Source organism: Indicator indicator, chromosome 19, assembly GCF_027791375.1.
Source record: "Indicator indicator isolate 239-I01 chromosome 19, UM_Iind_1.1, whole genome shotgun sequence".
Lineage (NCBI taxonomy): Eukaryota > Metazoa > Chordata > Aves > Piciformes > Indicatoridae > Indicator > Indicator indicator.
The window spans coordinates 9117616-9133262 of NC_072028.1; the positions used below are offsets into that span (position 1 = coordinate 9117616).

General features: G+C 40.4%; 1 protein-coding gene across 8 annotated transcripts in view; it reads left to right on the plus strand.

Annotated features, from left to right (window-relative positions):
• Positions 1–13873, plus strand: part of BANP (BTG3 associated nuclear protein) — a 143597-nt gene extending 129724 nt beyond the window's left edge. For all 8 annotated transcript variants that reach the window (XM_054389510.1, XM_054389511.1, XM_054389512.1 and 5 more), the window contains 2 exons: positions 9331–9474; positions 13548–13873. In XM_054389510.1, the coding sequence (XP_054245485.1) occupies positions 9331–9474; positions 13548–13619 (216 nt within the window). In that variant the 3' untranslated portion in view covers positions 13620–13873. The remainder of the gene's footprint in view (positions 1–9330; positions 9475–13547) is intronic.
• Positions 13874–15647: the final 1774 nt, after the last annotated feature.

Here is a 15647-nt window from a genome sequence, read left to right on the forward strand (position 1 = left end):
TGTGAAGCCTGGAGAGATGTGAAAACCCTCATGAGTTTTTAGAATGATAGGATTGTTAAGGAGTCACCATCCCTGGAGGTGTTAAAAAATTGTGTAGACATGGGCACTTTGGGATATGGTTTAGTGGGGATGATGGTGTTGGGCTGATGGCTGGAGGTGATGATCTTAGAGGTCTTTTCCAGCCTTAATGATTCTGTGATTCCTGAGAAGAGCTGTGCTGTGGTAAATGCTCCGAGTAGAAGCAGATGAGATGGTTTATTGTTTGTTATGCAAGGAAATAATACTGCTGATAAAAATGTAGTCTGGAATTATTCATTTTTCCACACTTGGTAGAGCTGAAATCAGGTTCACTTTTCATGCTTCTTAGTTTGGGGAATTTAAAGGAGGTGCTCTGGGTTATATGGCTCTATAGGGGTGTTAGTTAATGAAGTTTTGACAGATTTAAGATCACATTTTGCATGGTTCAATTCAGCACACTTAGAACTGCACAGCAGGGAGCGTTCCTCTCTCTATGAACTGCCCATATATTAGACTTGCATGTAAGCTGAATTTATTTTTCTATTGGCACATTTTATGTAGGAAATAAATAGCAAATTTTGGTGCAGGTTGCGTGTTGGAGTAAGGAATGACTGCATGTAAAGCTTTATGAACTAGATCATTAACTTCAGAGTGATAGCCTAATCTTTAAGAGCATTGGATCCTTTTTATATAGTTTCTAGTTACTAGATAAAAAATACTTCTATTTTGTAGGAAACACACTGGGATGTTAATGGGGATGTATTATCTTAACCTTACCAAGGCTCTCACAGTGTCATTTTCTGCAGAACCCTGATCATACACCACCACAATATTTGAGGACAGCTGAGTAGAGCAGTTTGATTTTAAGTGATGGAAGGTGCCAGGTGATCTGGGGACTCCAACTTTGGTAGTCACTTCATTACCACTGGGTCTCTCAGAACTCTGCTTCCTCTCCCTCTTTTCATAGAATCATTAAGGTTCAAAAAGTTCTAAGATCATTGAGTCCAATGGTTGACCTAACACCACCATGGCCATTAAACCATGTCCCCAAGTGCCATGTCTTCATGTTTTCTGAATGCCTCAAGGGATGACTGCACCACCTCCCTGGGCAGCCTCTTCCAAGGCCTGAGCACTCTTTCAGTATAGACATTTTTTCTAATATGCAACCTAAACCTCCACTGATGCAACTTAAGGCCATTCTCTCTTGTCCTATCACTTGCCACTAAAGAGAAGAGACCAATCCTCACATGGCTCCAACCTCCTTTCAGAAGGTCTTCCCCAGCCTCCTTTGCTGCAGGCTGAACAACTCCAGTTCCTTGAGCTGCTCCTCACAAGACTTGTGCTCTAGACCCTTTACCAGCTTCACTGCCCTTCTCTGGACCTGTTCCAACCTGTCAATGTCCTTCTTGCAGTGAGGGGCCCAAGACTGAACCCCAAAAGTATTTGAGGTGCAGTCTCACCAGTACCCAATGCAGGGGGTCAATCACTTCCCAGGTCCTGCATAGCCCAGTATGTAACCTGGTATCTTGCTCAAGTGGAGAGAGGGCATCATAGCTGAATATTTGGCATCAGTTGTCTGGGCACAGACATTGAACAGTGTGCTTTTAATTCAGTATGCCCAGCTTAGAGGAAGTGTTTTGAGGTAATTAATGAAGATTTAAAACACATTAGCATACTTCATGTGAAACAATGGGTTGGGTTGGTCAGCTTGACTGACAGTTGAATGATTTGGGTTTTGTTTCCACACACCTGATCTGCTCAGTGGCTTGATGGCTGTAGCCCTGTAGTAAATGACTGAAGCCCACATTAAATGTATTCAGAATTTAGTTGCTATGTTGCAAAAAGCAATCTTCAGCCTTCCAAGTTGTATTTTTTTGATGTTTTCCTGCAAATATCTTGGACTAAAGCTGTTCAGTATTTTAATCAAAGATAGGAAAGAAAAGGAGTAATTAGTGATATGTAACTGGCAGTATAATTAAATGCTAAGTAATGAAAATAACAGCTGGGTTTGTGCTCTGGCCTAGATTACTTGATATGATTGACTCAACTTGCCTTCTAATAAAGCTAGATGTAAAACAATGTATTTCTCTAAGAAACAAATATTCCAGAACTATTTTTCTTTTGTACTGGTGAACGTTTAGTGCTCTGCCTGATAGGATACAATCCTGTCTCTCATCACCTAAACCTTTTCCTGCAGAAGACACAGATGATGGGGCAGTGTGTTAAGATGCTCCAAGAAATTCTGTCAATGGAAGCAATTAAAATAAAGATGGGGTGGCCTCTAAAAGAGATGTTCTGCTTCAAAAAGCAGCCATGGTTTTCATGGAAATTGCTTTGTGCAAGTGTCTCTATGCCATTTAAGACAAACTAGGTAATGGTCAGCCCTTTGTAACAGTAAACCAGAAAAATCCATTGATTTGTGGAAACTGGTGGGTGGATATGGAGCACATTATTGGAGTACACAACACAGCTTGGAGGGGTTCTCTTGTGGTGATGCTGGTAATAGTGAAATGATAGAACAAGTTCAGCTTGAAAACTAAGAAATCAATGTCTGTAATGACTTAGGAAAAATCATGACTGGTAGACATTTTGGTGTTTTCCTTTAGTGTCATCTTAGTAGTTTGAAATAGAAAAAAGCAGCCATAAAAATGCACCTTTAAAGAAAGAGCAGCCTTGTATTTTGGAGGTTTCTGCTTTAAATGAGGCTTGCCAATAAATGATCTCAAGGTCAGGTTACATCTTCCATGTGCTTACTTGCACCTCTGTATGCTTCCCATCACTAGTTAATGAGAAAGGAAAGCTGCAGATGCTCTCTGTGGACCATCTGTCTTCCTTATCTCTTTGGAAGAGGAACTTTCAGTTTCTTATTGCTGTTAGTATTTCAAAAAGTTTGGAAGATAAAACTTTAGGTCCTTAAAACTGTCTTGTAATTCTGTCAAAATAATTCTTGTTCAATTTCTAAGTAGAGCACAGGAAGTGTGCAGCAGTATGTGGTGATCCCTGGTCCATATTGTCAGTTCTGAAGGATTGCAGGTTGAATCTGAGTGTTTCTCCAGAAAGATAACACATCATCAGGGTATGTCAGTTCTTACTTCAAATACATATAGGATAGATAAATGCAGCACAAGGGTTGTAGTGGTTTTCCATCAATACTGCTTCCATCTTAGCATGAAGAACACTTAGGTCAGTCCGTCCCTTGCTGCTGCTCCTTTTTGTCATGTAAATACTTCCGTTTTATTGGAACTGGTCTGTGAAATCACCAGGCTAACTTTGCATCAGCCACCATCACATGGGAGCTTTTCAAAACACTTGACCTCAGTTAAACTGAACTGCTGGCTTGAAGAAAACAGGATGTAAACTACATCATAGAATCACAGGATCTTCGAGGCTGGAAAAAACCTCTCCGATCAAGTCCAATCATCAACCCAACACTCCCGTGGCCCCTAAACTATATCCTAAAGGGCCATGTCTACACATTTTTTGACCTCTCAGTGGTGACTCCGCTGTTACCCTGGACAGCCTGTTACAATGCTTGGCCACTTCTTCAGTAAAGAATTTTTTTTCCTCATGTCCAACCTAACCTCCCCTGGTGCAGCTTGAGGCATTTCCTCTCATCCTGTCACTAGTTACTTGGGAGAAAGGACCAGCACCCATATTACTCCAGCCTCCTTTCAGGTAGTTATAGAAAATCTCCCCTCAGCTTTCTTTTCTCCAAACTAAACCATCCCAGCTCCCTCAGCCAACCATCACAAGACCTGTTCTCCACACCTCTCAACAGCTTTGCTGTCTTTCTATTCATGTTACTTGAGTTTCTTTTATACTTTAGTGGCCTCCATACTGGACTTGTTTCCCAGTGCTGGGTCATGCTTTACTTCATCAAGTGCTGACACATATTGTTCCAGGAATCATCAAAACTCACAGCCATACTGACCCTTCAGGGCCCACACTGTCCTTTTGTCAGTGTTTTAGCCACAGCACCTGACTGCAGTCTTGCCTTTTTCCTATGCACAACTCTTCTTCTGTGCACCTTGGCTGAGATGGTTCCTTGCTGGATTTTCAGATGTGAACCTTCTATAAACAACCACTCTTGGTTACTCAAACCCTATTTTTTTTTAAAATCATCTTTTATTGCATTCCTGCAGTAGAAATGGGAAGAAATTATGGAAAAAGACACCAAAGTCCCAGTGTGCCTTTTCTTGGAGCTTTTTGTAGGTAGGCAAACATAGGTGCTTGCCTAGATTAATAAAAAAGCTCACACCAACAGTAGCAAGAATGTGTTTTAGAAAGCTTGGTGTGGCAAGGAGCAGACTAAGGATGGGCTGTGCCCACACAATTACCTATTTTTGAAGGTTTGAGGTCTAGAGAAATAGTTTAAGTTACAGGCTTCATAATTGTCAGTGATAAGTAAAATCAGTAGAAGACTTGATAGAAGTTGAACCATGCTGGAAACTCTGTTTGAATAACTTTGGAAGAAACTGAAGGAAAACTTAGTATATTTTAATCTTAAAAAAATAATATTTCCTGCCCTGGCAGTTGAATGCTAAATGGCAACTATTAGTTATGAGCTAAAATAGCCTTTAAACGGAAAGGAAGGGAGCTGGTTTTCATTATTAATACTTGATTTTATTATTTTGGTTTATATGCAAACATCTCACTGAGGAAGGGACAAAAAATAGAAGCCCAGGACATTGGGGCTCAATAACTTGCATGTCTCAAGTCATCGAGACTTTGAAGAGAGAATGATAGAGGGGAAAAACAGTGGGGAAGAGGAAAAAAATCCAAATGAAAAAGCAAATATGCAGGATACCACTGCACAGATTTGTGCTTCTGCTCCAGTTCTGATCATGAATCCTGGATTTGTGTTCATGTTGCTGGAAGAAGGACAGAGATGGTCCATATGGGCAGAAGTTGCATTGAGTGGGTAAGAGGGAGCTGTCTGTGCCTCAGCTCATTCTATCACATCTATCAGCTCTTGCACCTCTGTGAGAGCTTGCAGAGCTTTAAGGCAAATAAATGTTTGGTCAGAGAGGCTGTGGTCCTATACTCACAAGCAGTGCCAGGAGTTCACACTTATTTTCAACATCTGAACAAAATAATGTCCTTTCTAGTATTTCTAGGACTATTTAAAATCAAAACTAATAGAAATGCATTCGTATTTCTGCCTGAAGAGGTTAGGGAGAATTTTCTTTGAAAGGTGATGAGAATAGTGAAAGAAGAGGCTCTTTAATCCTTACTTTTTGACTTAGGCAAGTTATCTTCACCAGGGCCACCATGCAGAGTGGTCATCTTTGAGGCAATAAGGTTTAGGTCACAAAATGGTCTCGAGAGCACTGATAGCTTTCAAACATTCTCCAAGCCGTAGATCTCAAAATGATTGTTAAATATCTTACAAGCATTTCCCAAAGTGTTCTGTTTCATCTTAAAATGTTTTTCACTATCCATGTCTGTAACTGCAAGCTGAAAGAACAGAGGGAATTTTTAGGATCATTTTCAGCCTTAATCTGAACTCTCAGTAGCTAGAGTTAATTTGAGCAGCACCCCGCATTGGATACTTGCATGCCTTTGTGCCTAAGTGAAAGGGAAGGGCAACTTCAAACTGCCTGTTCTCTGTATTAAAAGCATAAATTAATCCATTTTGTTAGAAGTAAGTTTATTATTTCACAGTTTAACCATATTCTGTTACCTGTTTTGGACCAGTTAGGCAGGATGTTAGAGAAGCCCAGTGGAATTGGGAAGAGAAGTTCATTTTCAGAGAGGATTATTTTTTTTTTTGGTACAATTCCTCTGTTTTAAGGTCAAGGGTAGGTAAAAATGACAAAGTTAAAATGCTGGTTTGGAAGTTAAGTGAGCAGCCAAAGAAAATCCCTATATTTGCTCCTGCCCCCTTTGTGGAAGGTTCTGTTCTCCAGCTCCTCCACAAAGTCCATATTATGTAAAGCCATTAATCCCTTTATGTCATTCATATTTTGCAGCCCTGCTGTAGTTTCATAGAAAACTTGTGACAGGAACAGAACAAAACTAATAGGTGAAGCTGATTGAAGTTGCAGGGCTGAAATTAAATCCTGTTTTTATCTGGGGAAGCATGGACGTACCGATGAGAGGCTGTTCTTGAATCCACTCTGTGCATTCTGTTCTTCTCTCTCTTGTGCTCTTACTCTCTTTGTTTGTGTCTGTCTGTCTGTCTAGTGACAAATATTTTTGAGATAATTTCTTCCTCTGAGACCTTTCTCTTCTGTTAAAGGAAATGGGGATGTCTGGTTTTATAAGGCACCGTGGAAGAAAAGGGGTTTGCAACTGCAAGCAGAATCCAAGGACTATAACCAAACTTGCCACTTTATTTGCCTAAGCTTGGCTTTTTCTGAACAAAACATATATCAGTGCTGCTGTCTGTGAAAAGTAGAAAGGGTGATGGCAGTCAGAGCTCATCAGTATGAGAAATATTTAGCGGAATTTTAAGCTGAGACAGAATCAATTGATCATGATCTCCAGTAATGCCTAGAGAAAATGCAATTTATTGCTGGTTTTGATGTCAGTTCAGTTGGATTTTCTTATCTGGATGTGCCCAAGATTCATGGATGAATTGTGTTATGAACACAGTGTGATTAGTTAAGGGATGTCTCTAGTAAGCTGCAGGTTGTCATCCTGTAACATTGGACAGAGTTGTTCAGTTGTTCCAGGCTGAGCCTGAGATTGGGTTGATCCTCTTGTTGGGTCAATGGATTAAACACAAGGTACCATGCCAATGAGACTGCAGAAACATCTGCATTTCCAAATCCCTTCAAAATAAAATAATAAATGGGTAAAGATGGCAGTTCCCTCCTTCTGCTCTCAGCCATATATAGTTCTGCAGTAATTCAAATCAAAACTGCAAATAAAGGATTTTATTCAGAGTGCTCTCTATAAACTCTGCTGCTACTAAGAAGAGCTGCTTGCTCATTCCTCCATTTAAAGTACAGTCAGATAGTTTAATTTAAGGCTGGGATCTTTTCCCTGCTCTTGCTTTTATTCTCATCTGTTTAATGACTGATTATATTGCCACTTACACCACAACGAGCTAGGCACTATTTAATGATATCTCTGCTATTAATGTTAGCATGCATTAAGTGGAAAACACGAAGGTAACTTTTTCAGCATTGGTTGTTCTTCTTTTAGTTTTCAAAGTTCAGATTTTTTTTTTTTTTAATAAAGTGATTGAATATGTGTTAAGTCTTGAATTGGGATTGGAGAACATTTAAGATTAACTGGGCTGGTTTTAATCTGGGTGCTTGGGGGCAATAGGGCAGCAGCAATCAATCCATGACCTAGTCAGTGGAATTCATCAATACCTGGGTTTGTAAGCCTCTGCTGATGTTGGTATGTTGTCCATCTTACCCTCTAAAAACTAGCTCAGCTTCTTCATAACACCTATAAAATACTTCCTGTTTCTTTGTGTATGAAAGCTTGATTGTGAATAATTTACCAGCAGGAAGATGGAATAGGAAAAGTACATAACCACGTGCGTGAAACCAAGAGAGAGACCTTAGAGCAGCCTTCCAGTATTTGAAGGGAGCTACAGGAGAACTGGAGAGGGACTTGTTACAAAGGCATGGAGTGATAGGATGAAGGGTAATGGATTCAAACAGGAAGAAGCTGGATTTAGATTAGACATTAGGAAGAAATTCTTCCCCAGAAGGGTGGTGAGGCACTGGAACAGGTTACCCAGGGAAGTTCTGAAGGCTCCAAGCCTGGAACTGTTCAAAACCGGGTGGGATGGGGCCTTGGGCAACCTGGTCCAAAAAGAGGTGTCCCTGTCCATGGCAGGAGGGTTGATGATCTTGAGGTGCCATCCAATCCAAATCAATCCATGATTCTATGAGTAGGGAAGTGTAATGTGACAGCAAAAAATATTGAAGTATTGGCTGGGGTAGTGTTTTTGTAGGCAGGATGGTAAAGGGAGATTTTCACTATGAATCTAATAGGTTCGGTATAACAGATAACTGAGTTCTTTGTTCTTCTCCAGAGTGACTTTGGTTACAGGGAGTTCTCTTGGAGTGCTCTGAAAGGTTTGAAGTCAAGAGTAAATCAGGGCTGTTGGTACTGTGCTAAATTTTTCCTTCTTTGTTATAAAACATTTGTAGACGAGGATGTTGGGCTTGTTCAGTCGCTCACAGATGTTCTGAAGTTTGTGGTTCAGTAATGAATGAGACAAATTACATTGAAGACCTGCAGGTAATGGATAGGACAGACTGTGATGTGGTTTGGACAGTGTGTATCATATCATTCCAGAGCAAGTCCCATAGGATGAACGAGTTTTGCTTACTCCTGTAAAACCAGAACTGTAGCATCCTCTTGCAGTTTGATGCTGACTGTATCTCAGAACACCCAAGATCTCTATAAAATCCTGACAACACCCATGAAAGTCAATTATAGAGGTCACCTTTTGCCTCCCACACTCCCTGGAGAACTTCTGGTCTACCCACTCCTGCATGGCCACCCACCTGCAGATCAGCTGAGAAATCAGACTTAGTTAAGAAAAACCTTTGTTAAGAATGTTATTTTTGTTCTTTGTTCTCTTTCCTTCCTTTGAAAGATGTCTTTTGTTCACTGAGGTTCAAATATAATTTAAAAATACATCATTTACAGCATATAGAAATTTTAAACAGAATATGTGTATTTCAGCTGAATTGAAAATTGAAATTGGGGGCTTGTTTACATATCTCTGTTTTATTACGATTTGTGTTTTAAGTAGCAAATTAGAATTAGACTAATCACAACAATATTTTTAAGCAAGCACTTTTAGATTGAGCAGCTGTTTTTGAAGCCTATAGGGACTTACTCTTCACCAGTTTAATGCAGATGTGTTTAAAGGAAGCATTAATTAGCAGTCATTCTTAATTCTGCACCTTACTAATACAACAGGAATATAAACATCACTACAGCAAACTGTCAGAAGTTGAGTGCCTGTGGCTGTGAGGAGGAGTATCTTGGATCTGTGTCTGTGTGACAGTGAAAGTGTTACTCAGTGATATCATGGTGTGCTATTGACATGATCCCTCCCTCAATGTAACCTGCTCAGTCTGTTCCAAATAGTCTTTGCAATAATCAGTAACAGAATTGTGAATCTCATCAGGCAAACCATGATGAGCATTTCATCTGGGAATCCTTCCAGATGTGTACCAAGTCCTCTTGGAAACCCACAAGATTTAAAGCAACTGTTACTGATAGGGGAATTTTCTTCTGTTTAATGCTCTTTAGTTTCGCATCTGGATTAAGTTAGGTGGTTCCTAATCCATTTTTGATTGGGGTTGTTTTCTTCCCTCTCTTGCTCTGCAGGTGCTGCAGGGAGCTCAGCTAATCGCTGTCGCGTCTGCGGAGCCTGCGTCGGGGGGCGTCGATGGATCCCCACTCCAAGGGAGTGATATCCAAGTCCAGTATGTGCAGCTGACCCCAGTGACAGACCACTCTGCCACTAATCAAGTATGTGTACGTTGTTGTCACTTGAATGTGCTTGACTTGATTGAAATATCTGTCAGATGAACTGTGTATCTATCCACAAGTACTGCATGCTCAGTGAGTTCATGGTCCTCTTTAAGAGAGCATCTAAAAAAATAGTTTATAGTAAGAAACATCATTTTGGTAAAGGTATCAATGGTCTTTGACTGTTCCTGCTGCTACGTTCTTGCTCCGTGCCTCTGGAGAAGAGTTATTTTGGTCATTACTGGTTTTCTGCATCCTTGAAGGATGAGAGCCATGTTAAAGGACAGGGCAAAAACTTGCTTGGAAGCTATCCAAAAAGTATTTTTCAGACTGTGTTCTCTCTTAAAAATTTATTCTCTTTCTGACAGCAGTTTTCCTCTGACAGCAGTTTTCCAGATCTTTCGATCAGCAGCCTGGATTTCCCTCTGGATTCACAATGTTAGCAATTATAAGTGAACGCTTAAGGTGGAAGAATTACCTTTTTTTTTTTTTTCTTTTTAAAGCCAAAAGTCATGGGCCTGAGTCTAGAAAGTGTTTCTCCTCAGGCTGAAGCTGTGACTGGTGAGAACACAAAAATATTGACTTAAAGCATTGGTCAGAAGTTTTTCTGAAGGTGGTCGCATGTTCTTCCAAGAGCCCCATTGCCATGGGCTTCTTTGCTAGAGAATGCCAAGTGCTTGTGAAAAATAAGCTGTTGCTCTCAAAATGGAATGGCATCCTTATCAGCCAGTGTTAGAGTGGAATTGTGTCTCATACATACTCAGTTTTATAGGGAATCCTGATCTGGTTGCAAACATTTGGATATCGAGTCTCTTGAGGGGAAAAAAAAAAAAACCAAAAACAAAGAATAAGGAGTCGAGGGGATCTTGTCCAGGCTTCGTGTGGACAAAGCTTAACTGCTTAGTGCTTCTTCCAAGGCAATCTGCAGATTCAATATGGGAAGTTAGAGCACAGACTTCCAGCGTGGTGGAGCTTGGTAGGGACCTCTGGGGATCATCTAGTCCAACTGCCTTGCTAAAGCAGGGTCACCCACAGCAGGTTGCCCAGGATCACAATGTCCAGGTGGGTTTGGAATCTCTTCAGAAGGAGATTCCACAACCTCTCTGGGCAGCCTGCTCCAGGGCTCCAGCACCCTCACAACAAAGAATTTTCACCTCCTGTTCAGATGGAACTTCCTGGGTTCTAGTTTGTGCCCGTTGTCCCTTGTCCTGTGTGAAGATCACATTCAAGTTTTCACTGATCTTCCCATGTAGATGAGCCCTTAATAGTAATTTTCTCCTCTTTGCTAGATTTTTCTCTGCACTAAACCTTCTCAGGATTTCATCAATTGTCACCTGTGAGAGTACAGAGGACAACAAGAGTTGCTGCAGGGATCTTGTCTTATTTCTTACAAGTCCTCCAGTACTGCTGGCTTCATGCAGTTAATAAAGCTGTAGGTAGCAGGTCATGAGAGGTGTTTCTTGTGCTGCTGTCCTCACTCCAGGCCTCGGAAATTCTCACATTTACCTCCTACAGACCTTCTTCTGGGTCTGTTTCTCATGCCTGTCCCCCCTTTTCAGCTAGCACCTCTAGGTCCTGGAGCTCTGTTATAAACAGGAGCATCCAACTCCCACATGACTGGCAGCTACTGGAGGAGTTATTTTTCTCTTCAGGGACACTTTGCACCCTGTTAAGTTTTTAATAATGTGGTTAACCATGGAGGTTTATACAAAGCTAAAGAGAAACAGAAAAGGAATGTGAAATAAGAAGAGCATGAAAGAAAAAAAAGGACAAGACTAAAAATAAGTTTGCCATAAATATTTCCTCAGTTTATGCAAATTAAAATCATAGAACCATAGAGAATGCATTGGGTTGGAAGGGACCTTTCAAGGTCATCTAGTCCAACTGCCCTGAAGTCAGCAGGGACATCTGCAACTAGAGCAGGTTCTCAGAGCCCCAGACAACCTGCCCTGGAATGGTTCCACCTCTCTGGACAACCTGTTCCTGTGTTCCACCACTCTCACAGTAAAAAACTTCTTTCTAATGTCCACTCTAAATCTACCCTGCTCTAATCATATCACTACAAGCCCTGAAATGAATCTCTGACTTCAGCTGAAGCAGACAGCAATAAAGCACGTCTGTAAACACAAACTGTTAAATAAACTGGTTTCACTGGCATAAAATTGCAAAATTCATGTATGGAGAGAAGCATATATTGAAATCAGATGCATTTGGGGGAGTTAGGTTTAGTTTCATAGGTCAATAGCAGCTTGGAAAGTCTAGAAATACAAAATGTGGTATGATGACAAAAAAGATTTGGGTCAGTTCTGTTCTTACATTCATGTGCTGGTGGTAAACTTTGTTAGACTTGGATAAAAACATTATTCCATATCTAAAGGGTGCTTCTAATCCTTTTGGGCAGTCTTCTGCTTCTGGCCTGGATGCTGGATGAATATTCAATACTGCCATTGTCACTATCATTTGGTAATCATATTATTTCAGTACAGTTTCCCTTTAATGGGAAAGAAAACTTTGATGATCACTTGAAAACTTACCTGCTGTTAGATTTAGCAGTCTTACAGAAATATTTATTATAGAATTATTCATCACTTTGCTGCTAACTTCTTGAAAATTTAAGTGAACATCAAATTACCTGTGAAGTTGGACAGAAAAAAGTCCTGTAGCTGTGTGCTATTACTGGCAGCAAGGCAGAGAGATGAAGAGAAATAATTTTGACAACAAACCCTCAATTTAGGAGCAATATTTTATGATTTTAAACTTCCAGTGTTTTCATTTGCTTAAGTAAGTGGCGACTCTATAATAGAGTTTAAAGGACGGGAAATCTAGTTGAATTTCCACCCTTGGGTCTTTGGGGATCATCTAATCTGAGAGCATAAAGCAGAGCTTCAAGTGAGACTTTCCTAACAGAAGTCCTGCCCCAGAACTAATCCTGTATCCAGGGTGTTACATAAAGCTTCTATTAGATGTATTTATGGAGGGAAAATCCATCAAGGGCAGATCTCTGGAATTTTGGGGAGTGTACAGGAAAACATCATTAAATGCGTGCCTTTTTCTTGTAGCTTATCTATGTTTGTGATATTGGCTGCTGTCAGGGGAAGGCTTATTGGGTGTGATGGACTTTATCCAAGCCAATACAGCTGTCCTTAAACGTTATTCATCTTATATGGCTCTAAAGATGGAGTTTGTTTCATAATCTAGTTTTGCTTACTCCAGCTAACTTGGCTAAAAAGCCAGTCACTGTGGGATTATCCTCTCACAACATGGTCAGACTACTGGTCTGTAATTGAATTTTTAAGCAGACTTCTTTTGAAAGTTGAAGTCAATTGTGTTTGCTTTAAAGTCTCTCACGACAGACTGTTTTTGCTTGGCAATAGCATAGAATCAGGCCTGTAGGAAGAATTTCATTTGAGAAAAGAATCGACTATAGTAGCACTATTCTCATTTTACACAAAATAGGGTAAAGTCAGCAGTTTCAAACCATATCCAGCACCAGATGGGGAAACTCTAAGCAAACAGGTAATTTTCACTCTCCTCAGCTCCAGTAGTTCTGTCACTCTGGGACTTCCTACTGTGTTTTCTGTGATCACTCCTGTTGGTCTTTCCTTCCACAGCACCATTGAGCTCTGCAGCCCGAGCTGTCAGTATGTACAGCGTGATGGGACAAGTCATTCCGCAGCTTCCATACGTGTTGTGCCAGACATGGGGTTTGATTTGTTCCCCTTTTATAGCTGGTTCTTTTTTTGGAAGAGAAAGGAAGTAATTGTTTTCTATTTGCTCTCTTCATGCCACTCCTAACTTTATAGATCTTTATCGTGGTTTCATTATTTTAGCCTTCTCGTTCCAGCCTGAAGGGCATGAGTCTACTTAGTCTTCGTGTGAGCTCTTTATGTTATTTTTGGTGCCTTTGTAACTGTATTACCATTTCAGCTCTTCCCATAAGGCTGATATCCATGCAGATTTTGCACTGGTATATACAAGAACTATGTATTAGTATAGTATGTTCCTATTCCCTTGGCCACACCAGTGGAAACCACTTCGGTATTGATTTCCTGATCCCATCTTTCCTTTTGCAGGGCACTGACACCCTTCAATCAGCAATCCAGCCAGAAATGCAGATAGAACATGGAGCAATCCAAATCCAGTAAGAGAATTGTGAAAAGCTGTGTCAACTGACATGTCAGTGAACCACTGTCAGAAGTTAAGTGCTGTAGTCTTCGTGCAACGACAGGAGAATGGAAATGCCAATTAGACTCCTGGTCACACTTCAAACATCTCCTGCAAGGAGCAGAGTTCTCATGATCTGGTTGTCCTCACCTGGCATAAATCAGAGCCATTTTCTGAAGTTGGAGCTGCACCACTACATCAGTTGAGGATCTGGCCTTCAGAAAAAAAAAAAATTAAAAAAATGTCCTGCCCTTAGGTACACTTGAAGAGGAATAAAAGATCTTTCAGAAATGAGAGAAAGAAATCTAATGAGACTAAATTCCTGTTTCACCCCATTCATTTCTTCTGTGAAATATGCCATTTGAATGTCTGCAGGTATCTTAGGAGGTGTATTGCTGCTTTGCAATACTTGCTTTACCACGTATAGAAGATCAAGAGCTCAAATATTTTTCATTGGTTCCACAGCTTTTCTCTCTCTTTTTTTTTTTTCCCATTTGCTATGATGTTTATAACAAAACCAGAAAATATGAAAAAAAGGAGAGAGATCCCATAACTGCAAGTATTAGCCTTTTGCTGGTGTTTTCTGTTCGGTGTAATGAGAACTGTATTTGCAGAAGACTAACAATTTTGTTTGTACTGTTGCTTAACTACTTTTCTAGGGGAAAATGCTTTAAAATGCTGTAATTATGCATTTCTAATGAGAAATAAATGTGTATTTATGACTAGTGCAGCTCTTAAGTCGCTCTCTGCCTTAGGAATCGATACAGTTTGACTGGACTGTGCCCTGAGAGTGTAGTTCTGGAGTATCTGAAAACAGATGCTATCTAGCAAGCTCTGCTGTCATACTGAGAAGTAAGATTAAGTCTATAAGGAAGATATCCATCTTAGATCATGTTATTATCTAAATTGCCAATGCAAGAAAAATGGGATAGTTAAGCTGTTGAGTCTGCAGATCCTATTTCATACAATGAGTTTATGAAATCAATTTTTTAATGTGAACAGCTCTTCTGAGCTCTTTCCCTTGCAGTTCATCCTACCACCTTTGTCCAGCCATTTGTAGCAATATCTCAGTTTGGGATTCATCCATGGAAAGCTGGTCTGCAAAAGCTGATACCTATCTTGTTACCTAACCTGCAGCAGCAAGGCAAAAATCTTCTCTCCATTGACACTTAGACGAAATCTGATACAAGAAAGCTGCATTTTCATATTTGCTGAGCTTGAGTGGAAAGGATTCATGTTTGCTATAACCTGATTGTCTTAATGGTACATGTTTTTTAGATGGAATAGAGTATTGGAACAGGATCCCCAGGGAGGTGGTTGAATCCACATCCCTGGAGGTGTTTAGAGGAAGCATAGATGTGGTGCTGTGGGATGTGGTTTAGCAGCAGACTTGGTAGAGGTAGAGAATGGTTGGACTTAGTGATCTTAAAGGTATCTTCCAACTGAACGATTCTATGAGTTTAATGGGAAGGGTATTGCTTTGTTTTCCAGCTGACATGCTGCATGGTTATCATCAATGTATGGCTCATAATGCATTTAATGTATTAATGAATGAAACATAACCACACATTGCACATGGGTGAATTCAGGATAACGTTTATTTTATCGAAGGAAGGGTTAAGCACACCCAATTTCTAGGAATGTTATCCCTGGTAAGTATTAAACTTCATGTAAATTCCTACTTTAGGCTATTTCTTGACACACAAGTACAATGCAAACCGAACCACAGCTTATTGAATGCAGTGTTTGCAGCAAGCCAGGAATTTGGCTCCTCTTCAGTTTCTGGGTGATATTTGAAGAGCTTGGCATCCAAAGAGAAGCCTAAAAATAAATCAAGGCCTGTACGTTTTACCGTGGATGTTTAATAATAGTAACTCATCACTTGGAAATGACAGTGAGAAAGCTGGGGTGGCAAAGCCACTGCCTGCTACCACATAACCTCCCACTGGGCTCTCGCTGGGGTGCTGGAGGCTCCGGGGCAGCAGCGCCTATGGGAACACCTCCCTGGC